Here is a 23,475-nt window from a genome sequence, read left to right on the forward strand (position 1 = left end):
ATGAGAATGTGCGCTGCATTTCGACATTTCATCAATTGTCGCGTCACGAATGTTAGTTCTAGATTACGAACAGTAGTTTACAACACCAAACTCTTCCCAGTCATTCCTTGATTCCGAGCATGCACGTTTGTGCTTTCGAATTTTGTGTGATGATTTCTGTACTGACCATCTGATAATCAGGAGCACAGGAGCTGATTAAGTTGGAAATAGGGCAAGGCCACAGCTTTATTGAACTTTTCAAAAGTACCACTTTCCAAATGTACCAAACAATTCCAGTCACAGTATACCATGAGCACCCATAAATATAAACTCACATAGTCTAAGGGTCCTTTCACATGGGGCGGATCAGTTCTGATCCGCCCCGTGGATATCCGTTTGCTCAGCGGGGATCACTCCGCCGATCCCCGCTGAGCAGGGAGATGACAGCTCCGTCTCTGCACACTGCGCAGGGACGGACCTGTCACAGCCCCGCTCTCCCCTATGGGAGATCGGATGACGACGGACCGCAGTGCCCGTCGTCACCCGATCCGATCCGCAGACGGATGGAAAAATAGCTTTTTCCTCCGTTACACTTTTTCGGATCTGAGCGGGTCGGATGTCAGCGGACATGTCACCGCTGACATCCGACGCTCCATAGAGCTCTATGGAGCACCCGTTCAGGTCCGTCTGAAAAACTGACAGGCGGGCCTGAACGGTACGTCAGTGTGAAAGAGGCCTAAGAGGACTTTTCTTAACATCAGTGCCAGACAGGCATTAGACTGACCCCAAAATTTACCAAACAACATGCCAGTCATAGCATACCATGTGCACCCATAAACATAAACTCACATAGTCTAAGAGGCCTGTCCTTACCATCCGTGCCAGACAGGAATTAAACTGACCCCAGAATTGAGCTTGAGGGCATAGACCATAAAGCAACATCAATAGCTGGCAAGGTAAAAACCGCCACATGCAAGTCAGTGGTACACTGATGATCGCCCAACCGCAGCCAGCGCCTGCTCAACACCAAATTGTAGGCCGAGGTGAACATATTTAGGCCAATCGTTTAAATTAACCCCATCAGGTCTTTATAAATACTGTTATCTCCCTCAAGACCCCAGCGGCAGACAACAATGCCACCAATCTTGTGGACAAATTTAAAAACCTAAGCATTCACTTTGCAGCAAAACAGCTCCAAACAAGAACTAGAAACAAGAACAAAGTATGTGATGGGCCAAAACCAGAAAAAGGGGGAACAATGTTGGACCAAACAATAGATAGGTAAAACTGGCACAACACTGAGCAATACCATGCCTAACAGAGGAGGTGGAATCTACAGGCCGGTAATGCCCTACATTGTTACCCTATACATGAGTGATAAGAATGAAGGGGCCTAAAACAAATTGTCTCAGGTAATACCAGCAGCCAGTATAGGCCATGGAAACTTCGACAACTAATTCTGCCAACAGCAGAGCAAAATTTTCCCCACAGTATAAAATTCGGCATGGCAAGAGGCTCAATAAACAGAGGAGTCAACGATGATCCAAAATAAATGTCATCCGAAAAAACTCACCCCATGGGCAGCAATGGCTGCGCCAATGGGAAAAGAGTACGTGGGAAAAATCATGAGGAGACAAGACCAGCAGGGAAAAGGGCACAAAACCGAAAAAATTCGAATTAGTTGAGGTTGGAAGAATAAGCGAGAGATAAAAACAAAGGATTCTGTGATCAACACATCCTCTGAGTTACCATGAACTGGGTGTTTTTCCTTGGCAGTAAGTATACTAACCCTAAAGGTGCCAAAGAATGCCCACGAAAAAGCAACTTGAAACAAGAGAGCCCTATATGCAAAAAAAAAAAAGAGTAAATTTCGCCCTGGGACTTTAGATGAGGTGAGCACCACTGAGCCAATAAAAAGTAACAAGAGTAAGTATAGTATATGTTTTTATTCAGTAAAAGTATTACAAGCATTATTGTCGTCAAAGAAAGCCACTTAGTACAAGGTACGTAAAACTGGGTTGAATAAAATTGGTAGTAATATTACATTTGTGTATGAACAATCACATAACATAACATACAAACATCAGGTGTACCCGACATGTTTCGCGAGTCCCAGCTTGCTCTTCAGGGGTAGATGTGTATGAATTGTACCTAAGGTGAAAGGATACAGTTTGGTATATGGCATGATACTTGGTATTTTAAGGCAGAGGGTAAGAGGGGCCTAATAAGTAGAGGCCCCATACTCACCACTACACATAGCCGAGCCAACGTATGTGAAGCCTCCAGACAGTGGCAGCAAGTGTATCGCCGGGGAGCTGAGGAGGCAGAGCCAGAAGAAACCCCACACAGGGCAGATTGGAGGGAAAGCATCGCATGGATGGAAAATGTGTATCCCTATTGGTCTCACTATGTCCATGGTAAGTATTGACTGTAAACATATTGATATATGTCACATAATCTGGAGTAATAGATAAAATACAAGAGTAATAACATGGACAATTCTATATATAATATATAAGACTAGAGCCATGAATGGCATGGACAAAAGGACTAAAGGGAAATGTGGTAAAGAAACACCAGAGACTGGCACGAGTGGAAATAAATAAGGTGAGCAAAAAGAGATGAAAAAGAAAGTAAGTGCAAAATGTGGGAGAAAGCCAATGTGATCAGAAACAAGCTACAGGTGAGCACTTGAGGAAAACCAATGAGTATACCTGAGTGAGATAGGTGTATAATTGTATCAGTGGTAGATTCCAGTAAGGGGCATCCACAAGCATGGGTGTCCAGTGAAAGACAAGCTGCAAATGAATCCATGCAGTGCTAAACCTCCAAGTTATATCCAGGAAGGGCTCAAGAGGCCTCGCCCCCAACGTCATGTGTGGATGACAGGAAGGTACCCAAGCACTCCTATAGGTCATCCAGATGGTACAATGCGTGCAGCCGGAACAACGCCGCAAAATCGCAGACATTTAACGGCTGCCGCATGCACATGGCGCCGATGTGTAGGTGGCCCCACCCGCACAAAAGAGCAGATGGGGGTAGCAGGGCACAAGAAATCCCCCTTTATACTCATCGCAGCTCCCAAAGCAAAAACAAAGCCACCAACAGCAAGAAGCAACACTTCAAATGGGTGGGGATATGAGCCTTAAGGCCCGTACACACGGTCGGACTTTTTGACAACAAACATGCAAATTAGCTGTTTTGGAGCAACATCCGACTGTGTGTACGCTCCATCGGACAAACTTTTTCTGTTTTCATCGGACTTTTGTTGGCTGTGCGAACGGACAAACTTTCTGGCAACAAAAGTCCGATGGAGCAAAGTCCGACCGTGTGTATGCAAAAGCATCGGACTTTTGTACAAGGTACAAACACGCATGCTCAGAACCAATGCAAAAGATCAGACTACAATACAGAAGTTGACCAAAGGTGGCGCTGGAGTCATTGAACGTCCTCTTTTGAAGTGGCGTCAGTACGTTGTGACGTCACTACGTTCGTGTTTGTTGTCAAAAAGTCTGATCGTGTGTATGCAATACAAACTTGTGGACCACGCCCTTTGTACAAAAGTCCACGGGAAAGTTTGTACAAAGTCCGATCGTGTGTATGGGGCTTTAGATTGAATGGTATATTAACTAGTACATTATAATGACGCAGAATGCAAGTATAGTGCAAGTATTGGCAGAGGTGACAGCAGACCAGTTTTGGGCTGCATGGGTGTCTTCCACCCGAATTCAATATAGAAGCAAGGTAAGGTCTGGTGTCACCAGTAACACACCTCCATCCCTGTAATATGCAACAAAAAAGAGAAAATTTCGCCCTGGGACAAGAGTAAGTACAGTATATGTTTTTATTCAGTAAAAGTATTACAAGCATTATTGTCGTCAAAGAAAGCCACTGAGGCCGCGTACACACGGGCGGATTGTCTGCCCAACTAAGTTCGTCAGACAATCCGACAGACAGTCCGTTCAAAATTTGCATGAACGGACTTGACCACACACGATGAGCAGACAGTCCGCTGAAAGCGTGCGTGATGACGTGTACAGCACGTACGACGGGACTAGAAAAACGACGTCCTATACACTGCAATGCAACCTTCGGCCATGTAAATCCTTTCTGAGCATGCGCCATACTTAGTCCGTCCAACTTGCCTACACACGAGCGGACTGTCCGCTGAAACCAAGTTTGGACGGACAAAACCAAGTTTGAACGGACTTTGTTCGTCAGATTGTCCGCTGAAAAAGTCCGCTGAAGCCCACACACGAGCGGATTGTCCGCTGAAACACGGTTCAGCGGACTAAGTTGGACAGACAATCCGCCCGTGTGTACGCGGCCTTAGTACACATCGGCGCCATGTGCATGCGCCAGTCGATCAATGTCTCAGATTTTGCGTCGTTATTACGGCTGCACGCATTGTACCATCTGGATGACCTATAGGAGTGCTTGTGCACCTTCCTGTCATCCACACATGACGTTGGGGGCGGAGCCTCTTGAGCCCTTTCTGGATATAACTTGGAGGTTTAGCACTGCATGGATTCATTTGCAGCTGGTCTTTCACTGGACACCCATGCTTGTGGATGCCCCTTACTGGAATCTACCACTGATACAATTATACACCTATCTCACTCAGGTATACTCATTGGTTTTCCTCAAGTACTCACCTGTAGCTTGTTTCCGATCACATTGGCTTTCTCCCACATTTTGCACTTCATTACTTTTTCATCTCTTTTTGCTCACCTTATTTATTTCTACTCGTGCCAGTCTCTGGTGTTTCTTTACCACATTTCCCTATAGTCCTTTGTCCATGCCATTCATGGCTCTAGTCTTACAGTGCCTTGCGAAAGTATTCGGCCCCCTTGAACTTTTCAACCTTTTGCCACATTTCAGGCTTCAAACATAAAGATATAAAATGTAAATTTTGTGTGAAGAATCACCAACAAGTGGGACACAATTGTGAAGTGCAACTAAATCTACTGGATAATTTAAACTTTTTTAGCAAATAAAAAACTGAAAAGTGGTGCGTGCAAAATTATTCGGCCCCTTTACTTTCAGTGCAGCAAACGCACTCCAGAAGTTCAGCGAGGATCTCTGAATGATCCAATGTTGTCCCAAATGACTGATGGTGATAAATAGAATCCACCTGTGTGTAATCAAGTCTCTGTATAAATGCACCTGCTCTGTGATAGTCTCAGGTTTCTGTTGAAAGCGCAGAGAGCATCATGAAGACCAAGGAACACACCAGGCAGGTCCGTAATACTGTTGTGGAGAAGTTTAAAGCCGGATTTGGATACAAAAAGATTTCCCAAGCTTTAAACATCCCAAGAAGCACTGTGCAAGCGTTAATTTTGAAATGGAAGGAGTATCAGACCACTGCAAATCTACCAAGACCTGGCCGTCCCTCTAAACTTTCAGCTCAGACAAGGAGAAGACTGATCAGAGATGCAGCCAAGAGGCCCATGATCACTTTGGATGAACTGCAGAGAACTACAGCTGAAGTGGGAGAGTCTGTCCATAGGACAACAATCAGTCGTACACTGCACAAATCTGGCCTTTATGGAAGAGTGGCAAGAAGAAAGCCATTTCTCAAAGATATCCATAGAAAGTCTCGTCTAAAGTTTGCCACAAGCCACCTGGGAGACACACCAAACATGTGGAAGAAGGTGCTTTGGTCAGATGAAACCAAAATCAAACTTTTTGCCCACAATGCAAAACGATATGTTTGGCGTAAAAGCAACACAGCTCATCACCCTCAACACACCATCCCCACTGTCAAACATGGTGGTGGCAGCATCATGGTTTGGGCCTGCTTTTCTTCAGCAGGGACAGGGAAGATGGTTGAAATTGAGGGGAAGATGGATGCAGCCAAATACAGGACCATTCTGGATGAAAACCTGTTGGAGTCTGCAAAAGACCTAAAACTGGGACGGAGATTTATCTTCCAACAAGACAATGATCCCAAACATACAGCAAAATCTACAAAGGAATGGTTCACAAATAAACGTATCCAGGTGTTAGAATGGCCAAGTCAAAGTCCAGACCTGAATCCAATCGAGAATCTGTGGAAAGAGATGAAAACTGCTGTTCACAAATGCTCTCCATCCAACCTCACTGAGCTCGAGCGGTTTTTCAAGGAAGAATGGGCAAGAATTTCAGTCTCTCAATGTGCAAAACTGATAGAGACATACCCCAAGCGACTTGCAGCTGTAATCGCAGCAAAAGGTGGCTGTACAAAGTATTACCGCAAGGGGGGCGAATAATTTTGCACGCCCCACTTTTCATTTTTTTATTAGTTAAAAAAGTTTCAAAAATCCAATAGATTTCATTCCACTTCACAATTGTGTCCCACTTGTTGGTGATTCTTCACAAAAAAAAAAAAATTGTATATCTTTATGTTTGAAGCCTGAAATGTGGCAAAAGGTTGAAAAGTTCAAGGGGGCCGAATACTTTCGCAAGGCACTGTATATATTATATATAGAATTGTCCATGTTATTACTCTTGTATTTTACCTATTACTCCAGATTATCTGACATATACCGTATATACTCGAGTATAGGCCGACCCGAATATAAGCCGAGGCCCCCAATTTACCCCCAAAAAAACTGGCAAACTTATTGACTCGTGTATAAGCCGAGGGTGAGACATGCCTGTCCATCCCTGTGTGTGTGTCCGTCCATCCCTGTGTGTCCGTCCATCCCTGTGTGTCCGTCCATCCCTGTGTGTCCGTCCATCCATCCCTGTGTGTGTGTGTGTCCATCCATCCATCCATCCCTGTGTGTGTGTGTGTCCATCCATCCATCCATCCCTGTGTGTGTGTGTCTCCATCCATCCATCCATCCCTGTGTGTGTGTGTCTCCATCCATCCATCCATCCCTGTGTGTGTGTGTCTCCATCCATCCATCCCTGTGTGTGTGTGTCTCCATCCATCCATCCATCCCTGTGTGTGTGTGTCCATGTGTGTGTGTGTGTGTGTGTGTGTGTGTCCAGCCTACCTGTGTCCCGAGCCTGTGTCCCGAGCCTCCGTCCCGTGCCTTGCCTCCGTCCCGTGCCGTGCCTTGCCTCCTTGCCTCCGTCCCGTGCCGTGCCTTGCCTCCGTCCCGTGTCGTGCCTTGCCTCCGTCCCGTCCCGTGCCGTGCCTTGCCTTGCCTCCGTCCCGTGCCTTGCCAGGATCGCCGCTCTTCGTCGGCGCCTCGGCGGCCATTCTAAAATTCAAAAGCCGCGCCTCCGCCTTCGCCTGTGATAGGCGGAACACTGAATTTCCCAGCAGCCTGTGTTCCGCCTATCACGGACATCGTCTCATCCTCGTCCGTAGTACGAGGATGAGACGATGTCCGTGATAGGCGGAACACAGGCTGCTGGGAAATTCAGTGTTCCGCCTATCACAGGCGAAGGCGGAGGCGGAGGCGCGGCGTTTGAAGGGTAGAATGTCCGCTGTCTGTCTGCTCGACACGCTGATCGAGCAGGCAGACAGCGATGACTCGAGTATAAGCCGAGGGGGGCACTTTCAGCCTCAAAAAAGAGGCTGAAAATCTCGGCTTATACTCGAGTATATACGGTACCTTTATGTTTACAGTCAATACTTACCATGGACAAAGTGAGACCAATAGGGATACACATTTTCCATCCATGCGATGCTTTCCCTCCAATCTGCCCTGTGTGGGGTTTCTTCTGGCTTTGCCTCCTCAGCTCCCTGGCGATACACTTGCTGCCACTGTCTGGAGGCTTCACATACGTTGGCTCGGCTATCTGTAATGGTGAGTATGGGGCCTCTACTTATTAGGCCCCTCTTACCCTCTGCCTTAAAATACCAAGTTTCATGTCATATACCAAACTGTATCCTTTCAACTTAGGTACAATTCATACACATCTATCCCTGAAGAGCGAGCTGGGACTCGCGAAACATGTCGGGTACACCTGATGTTTGTATGTTATGTTATGTGATTGTTCATACACAAATGTACTATTACTACCAATTTTATTCAACCCAGTTTTATGTACCTTGTACTAAGTGGCTTTCTTTGACGACAATAATGCTTGTAATACTTTTACTGAATAAAAACATATACTGAACTTACTCTTGTTACTTTTTATTGGCTTAGTGGTGCTCACCTCATCTAAAGTCCCAGGGCAACTTTTTCTCTTTTTTTTTGCATATTACAGGGATGGAGGTGTGTTACTGGTGACACCAGACCTTACCTTGTATCTATATGCAAAAACAGACAGAGGGCAAAATGAAGAGGATGTCAGTTAAGTTGTGCACAGAAAACAGGTGCCAAGAATAAGGGAAGCAAGTCAGATGTTTCCAACCATTTTCCTTAAAATCCTCTGAAAGAAAACTTTGGCGATGTCCTCCCAGCTAAATAGTCTGAGCCAAACAATACAGCAGAGGGAGCGGTACCCACTGTCGAACCAGCCACAATTATATCCTGCAGGTAGAGGAGGAAGGAGAAAAGATCCAGCTGCCCGACCCCAGGGGTAAAGATAGATATCATTGACAGGTGGAGGAGCCCATTCATCCAAAAGTTGCAGACGGGTTACCTGGGAGGTCTGGGAGGGGTGGCACGGAGGGGGAGCAACAGGAGTCAAAATGAGACTACACAAAAAAGGAAAGACAAGGAAGACCCACAGCAATTAGCTACATCTAAACCACACAGTCAACTGAAGACATCCAAGCACCAGAAAAACACAACAGGGAGAACAAAGGTGGAGAGTGTGCAGAGACACAGTTAACCACTTGACCATAATAGGTAAGGGCTCTAAGAGCATAATGTTACACAACAAATAGTTGGGCCAATGAGGCTGACCAAAGTTCAGCAGTATTCGACAATTCCTCCATTCTTCAAAGAAGGACAATTAGAGGAGTGCAAGAAGGACAACCGCCTTTCCAAGTGAGCACACATAGGAGCTGATAATTGGTACGTAATGACGTGTATCTGATATACATCTGATATACATCTGTTATACATTATTATTCATAGGCACCCACAGAAGACGCTGCCCATCAGAAGCATGTGGAATGTGAAAACAAGATGGCCCAAAAAGGTTGAAGCTGCTACAGCCATAGCTTCCTAGAGTCCCTTGGGAATTTAAGCAAGGAAAGAAGCTAACCCCAGGAAGTCGGCAGACCATCCCCACAATGTCATTCTCAATGCCCAAAAGGACAGAAGATGGCAGGACTTCCATGTTATTGGGATGGAACAGTCGCAGTCTACATTAAGGAAACGAAAGGCAGATTCAATGTCAGCCTTCACCAGAAGTGTAGAAGCACCAGAGAACTTAGCAAAGAAAGTGCTGTATCAAAAAAGTATTGGTCCCAATAATTCTCCTGATCAATACCACCATTAACTGACAAGCCTGCAAGGAAAGAAAGTGTTGTATAAGTTGGTATATTTATATATACACACACACACATTTTTTTTTTGGTTACTAAACCAAGAGAGGAAACCCAAAGGAGCGTTAGGGGTGGATGAAAGGGATCCAAAACCCCTGATTAAATCCCAACTGTAAGATCCAAGCCTCCCTACTGTGAGGGTACAGGTCTAGCCAGTACAACATCCTTGAGACTTTCACTGGCATCCTTCATCTTAGGAGGGTTGAACTTGGAATCTGGTGGTGTATTCCCCATTCAGACAGTCGACTACTGAGTGGGCACCACCGGCAAGGGAAAAGTCGTGTGCACACAGTGGCTCTCATTAAACAGATAAGCAGTTGCCTATTTGTATACCACTGAGGATCTTTGCATGTGACTGAAAAGAAGTTGGCCTGTGCTGGCACATGAGTAATAACCATATGCAGAGTAAAAGTCAGCGCTAGAGTGAAAAAAGTTGGCCGCTACCAACGCAGGTCAATATACATATACCATAGACCAGGCAAACATTGGCACCCCAGATGTTTTGGAACTACATTTCCCACAATGCTCAACTATACTGCAGAGTGCATGAGCATCATGGGAAATATAGTCCCAAAACATCTGGGGTGCCAAGGTTCGCCATCACTGCCATAGACTAACATTTCGGCAGTCAAAATGTAGTTATTTTCAGGCAGCCAATTTTTGGGCAAAACTGGGTATCAAAATGAAACAGCACAGCCTTCCATATATTTTGTAGATCTCCCAACTGAGATCCGCAGAACTGAATAGGGAAGAAGGGACTAATTCTGTAATTCATTTTTTATTTTTTTGTATAGAAATGCATAGGCACAGAAACTATGCAGCCAGTTCCCAACAATACAAGGAAGCTGCTTAGATTTTCCCCTTTAGTATTAACATCAATATCTTTCTATATCTCAAATGTCTGTGGAAAGCACCAGCGTCAGCACATCAGTGAACTCATTGTGCCATTTTTAACATTTATTTATTCAATCCCCTGTACTAAGTGCAAATTGATGGCAAAATTGATTATAGAGGGCCACGTAGGTGAGAACCAGACCCTAGGGATGGGGTGGAAGCCACAGCTTGCTAGACAGACAATAAAGCAAACATAACATTTGATTGGACTGCTGCACAAATGCATCAGGGGCCCTAAAACAGCTACACTTGACTTATCTCAGACCACCCCATAATTATACTTAGGGCTCCTTCACACGGACGTGTCCATGTACGGAGCCTGCTCTGCTCAGCGGGGGATCGCTATGTCAATCCCCGCTAAGCAGGAACATGACAGGTCTGTCTCTGCACACTGTGCAGGGACGGACCTGTCAAAGCTCTGCTCTCCCCTATGGGGGATCGGAATGAAGATGGACCGTAGAGTCCGTGGTTACCCAATCCGATCCTCGGATGGAAAAGTGGGTCGGATGTCAGCGGATATGTCACCGCTGACATCTGATGCTCCATAGAAGTCTATGGTGCGTCCGTTCAGGTCCGCCTAAAAAACTGACAGGCGTACCTTAATGGGGACAGTTCGTGTGAAACAGGCCTTACCCAAAGAAGGTAGAGTAGGAGGACTGATGATTGTAGACAGAGCTGGAAGGAGAGTCTGGATTCCAGGATTTGACCCTGTGTGTCAGAGGTTGTGCTGGGACATGCAGGGTTAATAAGAAGGAGCCTCCTGCCTCAAGTGACACAGAAGCCCTGAGAATCTGAGGCATGTCATTTGGGGAGGCTATAATACTGAAATCACATGGCACTGAAGATGAGAGCTGGCTGGCATGCAGGCTGAGGCAGGGATGCAAAGAGTTAATAGGTGCCTCCTGCTGTTTGAAACCTGATCTCTCACACAGGCAGTGAGAGGAGATGAGTTATATGCTGGAGGAGATGAGAGCTGACAGGACACATCAGTTCCAGCCCTGTAGAGCACAGAAAACTCAGTCTCTCTGATAGAATCCAGGGTGTGAAGTGTCCAAGGTCTGAGGTCCATTCACACATGATGGCAGTGCTCTGGGATCCAAGGATAGGGAAGGCGGTGTCCATTAATAGAGGAAGATGCTGCATTAAAAGTCTTCACAGGTTGTGGGCAGAGGAGTGAGCGATGAAAGCAGAAGAGGAGCTAGCGCCAGTATCTGGTGAAGGGCCCCATTCCATGCAGGAATGAGCATAGGGGAAGGCCGCTGGGTGTGGAGGAGAGACACCTTCTGGTCAGAGCAGCAGTTTTCAGGGGATGTGATGGCTGAGAGACGCACTCTGGTGGGGGTAGCAACAGAGGTCCATGAATTCTAGGAAGGTCAGGGCCATGTAAATGATCCTGTAGAGCTATGCGCAGAGTGGGGATTGTAGGAGTGGAGCCAGCAAATTCATTGCCAGTGGCTAGAGATGAGCTCAGGCGTGTCCGCATACTCCACGTGCAGAGCCCGCCAGGAAGTCGGCGCAGCGCTACACTAATCATAGGCAGTGAGACATTGCCCAATCTCTGCAGGCGCACGATGTCTCACTGCCTGTGATTAGCGCAGCGCTGCGCCGACTTCCTGGCGGGCTCTGCACGTGGAGCATGCGAACACCCTGAGCTCATCCTTACCATTGGCTCCAGTACTAATCCAATGTCTGACTGAAGTACTGAGGACCTTACAGGGGCTGGGGATCAGTCAGCATGGTGGATCAGAGCACCTGTGAGATTTTTTTTGTGAAGGGCCTGGGAACAGAGGAGGGATACTCACCTAGCAACTCTTGTGACAGCTGAATCTCCTCAGAGCAGTTGGATGTGCCTCACCATAGCGCAGTGGTCATCAACCCTGTCCTCAGGGCCCACTAACAGGCCAGGTTTTATGTATTACCTTGGAGAGATGCAGACTAGAATACTGCAATCACTGAGCAGCAAATCATATCGCTTGTGATGTATTTCAGTTATCTTGCAAACCTGGCCTGTTAGTGGGCTCTGAGGACAGGGTTGATGACCACTGCCATAGCCTTTCCACCCAGTCACCTCAGGTCTTGTAGCCAATCCTAAAGGAACTAATTAACTTCTCTTTCAGGTTCACACCCACAGTGATGCCATGCTTCCAACAGTCAAGGCTCCCTTTCCCTAAAAGTGGTTCAAGGGGCCTTCATTGTACTGACGATAAGAAAATCTGCAGACAGTTTGTCTTCAGACTTCCCTTCTGATTTTTGTATCGTGTGTACGAGGCCTTAGGCTTACCTGTAGCTACCCAGATATCTCCTAAACCGTCACAGTTTAGGTGCTATCCCCTGTATCAGCATGTGCCGACGTCATTGGCACATGCGCACTGAAGAAACGGCGCGTTAGTGTGCCGTCATCGCAGCCCGCGGTACCCGGAAGTAACTCCGGTAGCGATGTCGCCAGCAGGATCGGTGTGCAGGGACCGCTACGGGGGCTTCGATCTAAGGTAAGTATTTCAGAATGAGCTAGTATGCTATGCATACTAGCTCATTATGCCTTTGTCTTGCAGGTTTTTTTTGTGGGTTTACAACCACTTTAAGCCCCCCTTCTTTTTGTTTATGCCCTTGCTATAGGTGTAGGCTATGCATGTACCTAATGAAGCCTGGTGGGAAAACTTCTAGGACAATGCTAAGGATGTTGCTAATAGCTGCCTAACTGTTCACCTTCACCATCATAGGAGTGAGCTCTCAAACGCTGAGCCCAGAGGTACTGCAACAGAGGAGAGGAAGTGCATGTGAGGGAGCTTGAATCAGAGAAAGAGCTCGCTCTGTGTTGGTGAAGGTGAACAGTAAGAGCTGGGCCTCGCTTAGCAATGTCCTAGAAGTCAGCTTTTATAAGGTACACAAATGGCCTACAGTTATAACAAGGACATTATTCAACTTTGCTCAAAGCTGCACACTTTACTCTTATCTACAGATGCCCCTTATCTGCATAGGCAGTTTTTTTTTTGTAAAGGTGAACCTTATCTTTAACCACTTGCCTACTGGTCACTTTCACCCCCATCCTGCCCAGGCCAATTTTCAGCTTTCAGCACTGTTGCACTTTAACCGCTTGCCAACCAGTCGCCGTCATTATACTACAGCAGGATAGCACGATCCCGCAAATCGCCATAGCTGTATGTCGGCTCATGAAACCCGCTTTTGTGGGCCGGTGGCACGTGCGCTCCCATTGGCCAGCGGGGAAGCCAATCAGCGGGTCCTGCCAGCCACCTGCGATCGTTCCTCGCAGTGACAGAACAGGGATCTGCCTGTGTAAACGAGGCAAATCTCTGTTCTGACTGCGGAGATCATACGGATCCTGTCTTTCTGCTAAGCAGTGAGACAGATCTGTGTGTTTCCCCATTCACACAGTCCCCCAAACACAAACAGGGGGCACATTTAACCCCTTGATCGCCCCTGATGTTAACCCCTTCCCTGCCAGTGACATTAGTACAATAACAGTGCATATTTTTAGCACTGATTACTGTAATAATGTCACTGGTCCCCAAAAAAAGTGTAAAAAATGTCAGTTAGGTGTCTGTGTCTGCCGCAATGTTGCAGTCCCGCTAAAAATCACTGATTGCTGCCATTACTAGTATAAAAAAAATAATAATAGAAATGCCATAAATCTATACCCTATTTAGTAGACACTGTACCTTTTGTCTATCAGTCTAAACTGATAAATATATTTCTTTTTTTCTGGAAAAGTTTTCTAGCATAAAGTAAAAATATATATATTTTTTTTCAAAATTGTCTATTTTTTGTTTATCCCCTTCAATAAAGGGCTTTTATATACCCTTCCTTCCCAGACCAATTTTTAGCCTTCAGCGCTCTCACACTTTGAATGACAAGTACTTAGTCATGCTACACTGTACCCAAACTACATTTTTATCATTTGTTTTGTCCCAAACAGAGCTTTTTTTTTGGTGGTATTAAATCACTGCTGGGTTTTTCATTTTTTGCAATATGAGCAAAAAAAGAGAGACATTTTTGAAAAAAACAACACTTTTTTTTAGTTTCTATTGTAAAATTTTGCAAATACCGTATTTATCGGCGTATAACATGCACTTTTTCCCCCCTAAAATCAGGGGGAAATCGGGGGTGCGTGTTATACGCCGATCCCCCGCTGTTTCTAAGACTTTTTGGCGTTCTCGTGGCTTCCGGGTATTTTCGGCCGCACTCGGCCGTTCTCGGCTATTTTCGGCCGTTCTCGGCGGCTTTCGGAAAGCCAAAAGCCACCGAGAACGGCCGAATGTGGCCGAAAATAGCAGAGAACGGCTGAAGATAGCCGAGAACCGATAAATTTGGGCCTAAATGTATACTGCTACATATCTTTAGTAAAAATAACCCAAATTAGTGTATATTATTTGGTCTCGTTGAAAGTTATACAGTCTACTAGCTATGGTGCAAATCATTGAAAATTGATCACACCTGATGTACTGAAGGGCCTATCTCAGTTCTTGAGACCCTAACAAGCCAGGAAAGTACAAATACCCCTTTTTGTAAAGCAGACATTCCAAGGTATTTAGTAAGAGGCATGGTGAGTTTTTTGAAATTTTATTTTTTTTCCCACAATTCTTGGGAACATTACATTTTTTTTTTCTACATAACATTGCCATAATAACAAGTTTTTTCTCTGACACAGCACATGCATACTTGCAATGACACTCCAAAATACATTTTGCTACTCTTCTTGAGCATGGTGATACCACATGTGTGAGACTTTTACATAGCCACATACAGAGGCCCAACATCTAAGTAGCACTGTCAGGCGTTCTACAAGCATAAACTACACATCTCATTTCTCAACCACCTATTACAGTTTTGAAGACCCTGGAGCACCAGGACAATGGAAACGCCCACAAAATGACCCCATTTTGGAAAGCTAACACCCCAATGTATAATCTATGAGGCATAATGAGTGTTTTGAATAGTTTATTTTTTTTTAGAAGTTTTGGGAAAATGTGTAAAAAAAAATGAAAACCCATTTTTTTTACACAAAGTTGTCCATTTATAAGATATTTCCTACACACAGCATGTACGTAGCAAAAAGGACACCCCAAAATACATTCTGCTACTCCTCCTGAGTATGGTGTAACTTTTACATAGCCTGGTCACATACAGAGGCCCAACATCCAAGTAGAACTGTCAGGTGTTATAGGAGCATAAAATACACACATACGTTCCTGCCAACCAATCACATTGTTAAAGGCCCTTCATATTTCTAACACATAGCATGTATTGTACATACCAATTACAAAACAAAATACATTCTGCTGGGCAAAGGGTAAAGAAAAGATTAGCTGTGGTTTTAGTAGTGCAGTGGTCCACAGAGGAGAGCATCGGTCCAGGCAGCAGGCAGGAACGTGGACAGCGACAGCAAAACAGGCAGGAATAGTCAGTACAGGTAGAGATGTTGTCAGCACAGCCCAGGGCCGTCTTTATTATTGATTGGACCCTGGGCAAATGTTTTCTTGGGCCCCCCCATCCAATTTCGCTCTCCACGTGCTCTGAGACATACAATAAATAGCAGCAAGACTTAAAATCAGTTTACTGAATCAGAGCGATTGCGATTGGTTGCCAGAGGTTACAGTGTATCATAACCGCTCATTGACTGGCTGCTAGAGGCTACAGCACACATTATGGCTCACTGTCTATATTCTAGAGTTTACAGCACATGACTTCTGCTTGTTGATTGGTTTCTAGAGATTACTGTACATCAATACTGCTCACTTATTGATTGTTGGAGGTTACTGGACATCTATACCACTCACTAATTGGTTGCTAGAGGTTACTGCACATTATTACTGCTCACTGATTGGTTCCTAGAGGTAACTGCATATCCTTACCGTGCAATGACTGTTCACATGCACCAAAATTCAGGGTGCTGTGGCAGCGTGTTATTTTGAAGAAGGCTTCCACCTTCAGTTTGCTTACCTTTTGTAGAACAGGCTGATGTTCAGCTTAATGACTATAGTTGTGGGCAGGACTTTCAAGCATGCTCCTTTACCTCCCCAGTGGGCAGCATTCAGCAGAAGTGATGGTAGATATGACCTCAGGGGGACATGATAGACATATGAATGTCGCCTCTATTTACATATCAATGCAGTGGTCCATGGCTATTTACATATTAATTTACATGTAAACACAGGGTCTGCAGGTGAGTCCTCTGTACATGGCAAAAGGGCAGAGCTGGGCAGCAGCAACAGAACTTTACACTGAGATATCGGGACACAGCACGGGACTAAAACTTCAAGGGATAAGGGAATTTAAACTGGGATAGTTGGGAAGTATGAGGCAGCTGCTTTGGGCCCCACAACAATGATAGGGCCCAGGGCAGCTGCTCCTTTTGCCCTGCCTTAAAAACGGCCCTGGCACAGCCAAAGCATTGGGTCCAGATATCAGGCAGGGATGTGGTTAGCAGCAGCAAAAGGATCGTCCATGCAGCAGGCAGGAATACTGTCCATAGTTAGTACATGGTCCATCAAGCTTAGGGCATCTGTCAGGAAAGAATGGGGACGGGGTAGAGGCTTCTCCCACCCAAATCGCTTTGAAGCCGCTGGGCAACCAGACCCTGTTCTAGGAACACAGAAAACCAAAAACAGTTTTTCTCAACTCAGAACACTATTCTGGAGCCCCTCACATATGTAAAACCCCTGTGTAGCAGGGTGAAAGATCACTCCAAGGGTCAGGAAAAAACATGGTCAACAGGCTGAGGTCAGTGGAGGTAAAAGGCAGAAATAGACAGTAGGCAGAGGCATAGTTGATATCATATGATGTCCAGTCAGAATGGTAAAGCCACCACCTGGCCATAAATGTGCTATAGACCGGGCGGGAAGGTGTTAAAAGAGAAGAACAGCCAAAGCTTTTTTGGTCATTCTTCTTTTCTGGCTCACAGGAGTGCCCTTATTTCTTTACTTCTGTGACCCCGATTCAGCCGACAGAGGCCTCAATCCTGTCACAGAGCCACTGCAGACTGGAGAGATGCTGACAATAATGTTGGGGTCAAACCAGATGCCTGACTGACAATTGGCTCAGCCTATCAGCGCAGAGAGCTGGTGGATGACATCACTGCTCTCCTCTCAGGGAGGACGGAGTAGTGAGCGATCACCTGCCAAGCGATCGCTCATTTCTGAAGTCTAAGCCCCCGTACACAGGGTCGGAGAATCCGTCGGAATGTGTCCTATCGGACCGTGTTGTCAGATAATCCGACTGTGTGTGGTATGCATCGGACTGTTTCCGTCGGACCAAATTTTCCAACTTGCTGGAAATATTTTCCGACAAACTGGTCCGATAGGACATACTCCGATCATGTGTAGAGAACTTTGATCGGACAAAGTGCCACGCATGCTCAGATCAAATTCGTACATCAAAGCTATTGGCTACTAGCCTGAACGTAGTCCCATCGTAACGAAATTACGTTATCACGTTCTGAAAGATCGGATTTTTCGACAACTTTGTCCGACCATGTGTATGCAACAGTTTCGGACAAGATCCAACGGATTTGGTTGTCGAAATGTCCGACTGTGTGTACGGGGGCTTAGAGTCAGTGGGGACGGCATCGGTCCAATGTGCACAGAATGTGGCTTTCCTGCACTGCGCTCCTCTGAGAACTGCACTCACAGTGTATGAACACAATACACATTCATCTTAGTTCTTAGAGTGAGGAAGAATTGGAACTCCTGTCAGGATTTTATGGTTGTCAGAACTCTTTTGGAGAGATTCCTCCTATTCCTGTCAAGGTAAAGATGTCACAAAGAGTGAGGAGAAATCTGGGTACAACAGTTTAGGTAATGGCAGCTACACGGGGGAGGGGGAGGGGAGTCATACGCTGCACACGGCTGGCACAGCGCCAGTTAAAGTCGAGTGAGTCTCAACCATCCCGCCTGAAGGAAGGGCCAGGTTCCCGCCCCACCACACACAGCCTCCAATCAGCGTCGTCCCACTCTCATTCTCCGCCAATAGGAATCCTCCCAGCGGCTGGTATTAGCAGAGATCGGAGGCAGATTGAGCAGTCATCTGAGAGCTGCAGAAGATATGAAGGGACCGCTGTATGTGGAGCTTTATACCGGGGCCAAGATGCCCATCCTGGGCCTGGGCACATGGAAGGTGAGGGCTATTGTGGGCTTGTGTGCCACCCTGTCCTCTATGGAATCTACCCTCCCATACAGAGACCTGCCTGTGTGTGATAGGGACCCTCCGCCTCTATAACTCCTATTTATAGGAAATGACTGACCCCCATATCACACACACATCTCCATACACATATCACAAGGACTTTCCTTTTTTAAATACTATTGTTAGTTGAATATATGACTGTGAAGCTTGGCACTGCTGTGCCCATGTGTTCTGCTATGTCTGTAGTCTGCCCTTCCCCCACACATCACTTCCTATATCTACTCGTGTATACCGTCTGTAATCATCTGTATATCCATGTTCTGTGTCTATGTCTTCTCTATCCAGGCGGGCGATCTACAGAGTGCAACTGCATTTGCAAAATGCAGTCTGTTTGCCTTTAGTAACTCAACCCTATTGAGATGGATTTACTAAAGGGAAATAGACTGTGCACTTCGACAGTTGCTCCATAGCTTAGTAAATAGGGGAAGCTTTGCTAACTCCCATCATCCAATCACATGTAAGCAAAAATGCTGTTTTTTTTATTTATTTAATATTTTCCTTGCATGTGATTGGGTAATTCTTTGAAAAGTGAAGCTTCACCTCATTTACTCACAGTCTATTTTCCTTTAGTAAATCAACCCCATAGTGCTCTATGTCTTGAAATCTGTGCATTCTCTACACCCTGTACTTACTGTCAATGTTGTATGGATTAGCCAGTGTGCCTTCTTCTCTCTTATTCATAAGTCTGTATAGATATCTACAGACATATATATATATATATATATATATATATATATATATATATATATATATATATATGAGATCAGCGCTGAATGAAAAAAAAATGAATGTGACCATATAAGCTGCCATTTTCATGTGAGATATACACACACCATAAACAGTAAATCAAAAAATAAACAGCGCTACTTAAATAAAATATTGTTAATATTGATGAGTGAAAAAAGTCTACTAAACTAGGGCTGAAAACAACAAATCGATTAATCGACAACTAATCGATTATGAAATTCATCGATTACTATTTTCATGATCAATTAATCGGCCAGTAACAAAATGGGGTTAAAGTTAATGGGTCTGATGTTATTTACCAGATTGACCAGTTAATAGTATATCTCCTCTAATAATATATACAGTATATCTCTTCTCTAATAGTATATACAGTATATCTCTCCTCTAATGGTAATGGAAACAAACCCAGCTGGAGTGCGCCAATAACCTTTTTTGTGCCTCCAAGTGTAGCAATATGGTTGTGAACGAATCATCTGAGTTTCCATTATTTCTTATGGGAAAATTCACTTTGCTATAAGCAGGGGCGGCTCTGGGGGGGGGGGGGGTCAATGGGGCAATTGCTCCCCCTGAGAAAATATTACAGACTCTGAGGCTGAGCATGCCCCAGGAGATGGGACAGCTCACAGCCATTCTCACAGCATTAGGAATTACTGCACAGACACATTGGGACTGGATTCTCCATCCCTGTAGCCCCCCCCCCCCCCCCAGCAGTTTCCCAGCCTCTCTTCTGCAGACTGCTACTTAAGTAGGCTGGAGTTTCCTGGCTTCTGCTGCTTGAGAGGGAGGGATGGGGATGTGCCTGACCCCCAAGATAGCGCCCACCTGGAAGAGGGAGGTATGAGCAGAGGGAGACGAGTGACTGTGAACTTCCTGGAGGTAAGCTTAACTAGCAGTACAACATGGGTTAGTTTACAGGCACCTCTATGCTTAGTCTGCTGAGTTATTGCAGCTTAGCATAGAGGTGCTGTTAGCTTTTCATGTAGCACAGTGAGAAATTGGGCTCATTAAAGAATTGTGACCACCCTTTTGTGTGCCCTCTTGACCCTGGTCTGTGCCCTCCTCCAGTGTCTGCCCTCATGAACCTCCCCTGGTGTATGTTCTTTTAGCCCCCCTGGTGTGTGCCCTTCCCAACCCCCCAATGTATGCCGTTCTGACCCCCCACAGTGTAAGTGTAAGTAGCATTCTTCTCACCAATCACCAGTGTAAGGAGCAGTTACCCAATGGCCCCCACTGATAAAAAAAATGTACCCACAAATCACCAATGTAAGGAACATTCTTCCCACTGTCACCATTGTAAGAAGCATTTTCCCACAGATCACCAATATAAAGGAGCATTTATTTGCTGCCGCCAATGTAAGGAGCATTCTTGCCACTGATACATATGTGAAAGAGGAAGTTCTCCTTTATGCTCTCCTCTCTCCCTCCTTTTCTACTTTTGGTCCTTTTTTTGAGGGCAAGGGAGCGGGTACATGATTTTAAAAAGTACCCGTTCCCACGTCTAGTCAGCTCATCACAGTAATCCACCAGAAGTTCTCCCACTGACATCAATATAAGTCATTCTTCCCACTGACACAAATATGAAGAACATTCTTCCCACTGACACCAACATATGAAGCATTCTTCCTACTGACACCATTATAAATCATTCTTCCCATTGACAAATGTAAAGAGAATTCTTTCCACTGGCCACCAATCTAATTAACATTCTTCCTGCTGGCACCAATATAAGAGTTATTCTTCCCACTGACCACCAGTCAAATTACCATTTTACCCACAGACACCAATAGTGCATGCATGACTTTTTGAAAAGTATGGCAATCGCATTGCATGATACTTTTGTACCATGTGATCCAATACGGGCAAACGCAGTGTGTTCACGAACTGCGTTTAGAGTGTCAAATTGAAGTGACCCCTGCAGCAGATCGCAAGGGCATTGCGATTGGAATACAGTGTAGCAAGCCGCAGGGGAGTGACACCAATATAAGAGTGATTCTTTCCACGGATACCATTATAATTCATTCTTCCCACGGACACCAATGTAAAGATCATTCTCCCCACTGAAACAAATGTAAAGAGCATTCCTCATACTGACCACCAGTGTAAAGACCATTCTTCCCAAAGACCACCAATATAAGGAGCATTCTTCCCACTTACACTAATGTAAGGATCATTCTTCCTGCTGACTCCAATATAAGGGTCATCCTTTGTTCTGACAACAATATAATAGTCATTCTTCATACAGACATCAATGTAAGGAGCATACTGACCACAAATGTAAGGTGCATTCTTCCCACTGACACCAATTCAATGATCATTCTTCCCACTGATCACCATTGTAAGGAAAATTCTTCCCACTGACACCAATGTAAGGAGGACCCTTCCCACTGACCACCAATGTAAGGAGCATTCTCCCCACTGACCACCAATGTAAAGAGCATCCCCATTGACCAACAGTCTAAGGAGCATTCTTCCCAAAGGCCACCAATATACTGAGCATTCTTTTCACTTACACTAATGTAAGGATCATTCTTCCTGCTGACTCCAATATAAGAGTCATTCTTTGAACTGACTCCAATATAAGAGTCATTCTTTGCACTGACACCAATATAGGAATCATTCTGCATACAGACACCAATCAATATAAGGATAATGGTGGTCGGAACCGGAATGACATAACCCCGTGCATGCAGGAGCCCCCGTTCATGCCACAGGGTTTGGAAGGAACAGCATCCTTCAGTGCACATATGCCAGTTATGTCACTGGCTGCATGTAATGGAAATATCCCCTAAACGTGATGGAGAGTCGATGTTCAACAGTTGCTTAGCAACCAAAGACAGCAAGGCCATAGCCTCGAGATCCTGGGACCTAAGAAATGTATGTCTTAGATATTTAAAAAAAAGTGTAAGTAGGAAATGACAAAAAGAAAGTTTATTAACTAGTTAGCAAACAGGTATCACACTGTATGTGATAGATCAGAACACAATAGTCTACGTCGGTGAAGTAAAATTAGAAAAATATATACATAAAACTTTTCAGAAATAAAAAACTGATAATTGGCATGTGCATATGTATTTACCCCCTTTGTTTTGAAGCCCATAAAAATGTCTGGTGCAACCAATTATATTCAGAAGTCACATAATTAGTGAAATGATATCCACCTGTGTGCAATCTAAGTGTCACAGGATCTGTCATTACATATTCAAACCTTTTTGCAAGGCCCCAGAGGCTACAACACCTAAGCAAGAGGCACCACTAACCAAACTGCCATGAAGACCAAGGAACTCTCCGAACAAGTAAGGGACAATGTTCAGGGTTAGGTTATAAAAAACAATTCAAATCTTTGATGATCCCTAGGAGCACCATCAAATCTAATATAACCAAATGGAAAGAACATGTCACAACGGCAAACCTGCCAAGAAATGGCTGCACACCAAAACTCAGGACCGGGCAAGGAGGGCATTAATCAGAGTGGCAGCACAGAGACCTAAGGTAACCCTGGAGGAGCTGCAGAGTTCCACAGCAAAGACTGGAGTATCTGTACATAGGACTTCAATAAGCCGTATTCTCCATAGAGTTGGACTTTATGGCAGAGTGGCCAGAAGAAAGCCATTACTTTCAAAAAGAAACAAAATGGCATGTTTGAGTTTGCAAAAAGTCATGTGGGAGACTCCCAAAATGTATGGAGGAAGGTGCTCTGATGAGACTAAAATTGAACTTTTTGGCCATCAAAGAACGTGCTATGTCTGGCACAAACCCAACACATCACATCACCCAAAGAACGCCATCCCCACAGTGAAACATTATGGTGGCAGCATCATGCTGTGGGGATGTTTTTCAGGATTGGGAAACTGGTCAGAGTTGAGGGAAAGATGGATGGTGCTAAATACAAGGATATTCTTTAGAAAAACCTGTACCACTCTGTGTGTGATTTGAGGTTCACCTTCCAGCAGGACAATGACCCCAAACACACTGCTAAAGCAACACATGAGTGATTTAAAGCGGTAGTAAACCCGCATTTTTTTTTTTTTTTTTTTTTAAACCTGCAAAGCAAAAGGCATAATGAGCTAGTATGCACCGCATACTAGCTCATTATGAAATACTTACCTTAGAACGAGGCCCCGACATCTCGCCCGATCCACGCCGAGGAAGCCGACATGCTCCCTCGGCGTCTCTTCCGGGTATCGCGGCTCCGGCGCTGTGAGTGGCCGGAGCCGCGATATCGTCACTCCCGCGCATGCGCGCGGGAGATTTAAATCCGGCCGGACGAGCGCTGC

At 45.2% G+C, this 23,475-nt stretch overlaps 1 protein-coding gene across 1 annotated transcript in view; it reads left to right on the plus strand.

Moving 5' to 3' along the window:
* The first annotated feature begins 18,219 nt into the window (after positions 1-18,219).
* LOC143960488 (aldo-keto reductase family 1 member B1-like) overlaps positions 18,220-23,475 on the plus strand; it is a 30,159-nt gene continuing 24,903 nt past the window's right edge. The window contains exon 1 of the mRNA XM_077469135.1: positions 18,220-18,385. Within this exon, the coding sequence (XP_077325261.1) occupies positions 18,314-18,385 (72 nt within the window). The 5' untranslated portion in view covers positions 18,220-18,313. The remainder of the gene's footprint in view (positions 18,386-23,475) is intronic.

Source organism: Lithobates pipiens, unplaced genomic scaffold (assembly GCF_037356315.1).
Source record: "Lithobates pipiens isolate NorthernLeopardFrog02 unplaced genomic scaffold, aLitPip1_a1.2 Scaffold_8, whole genome shotgun sequence".
NCBI classification, from domain to species: Eukaryota; Metazoa; Chordata; class Amphibia; order Anura; family Ranidae; genus Lithobates; species Lithobates pipiens.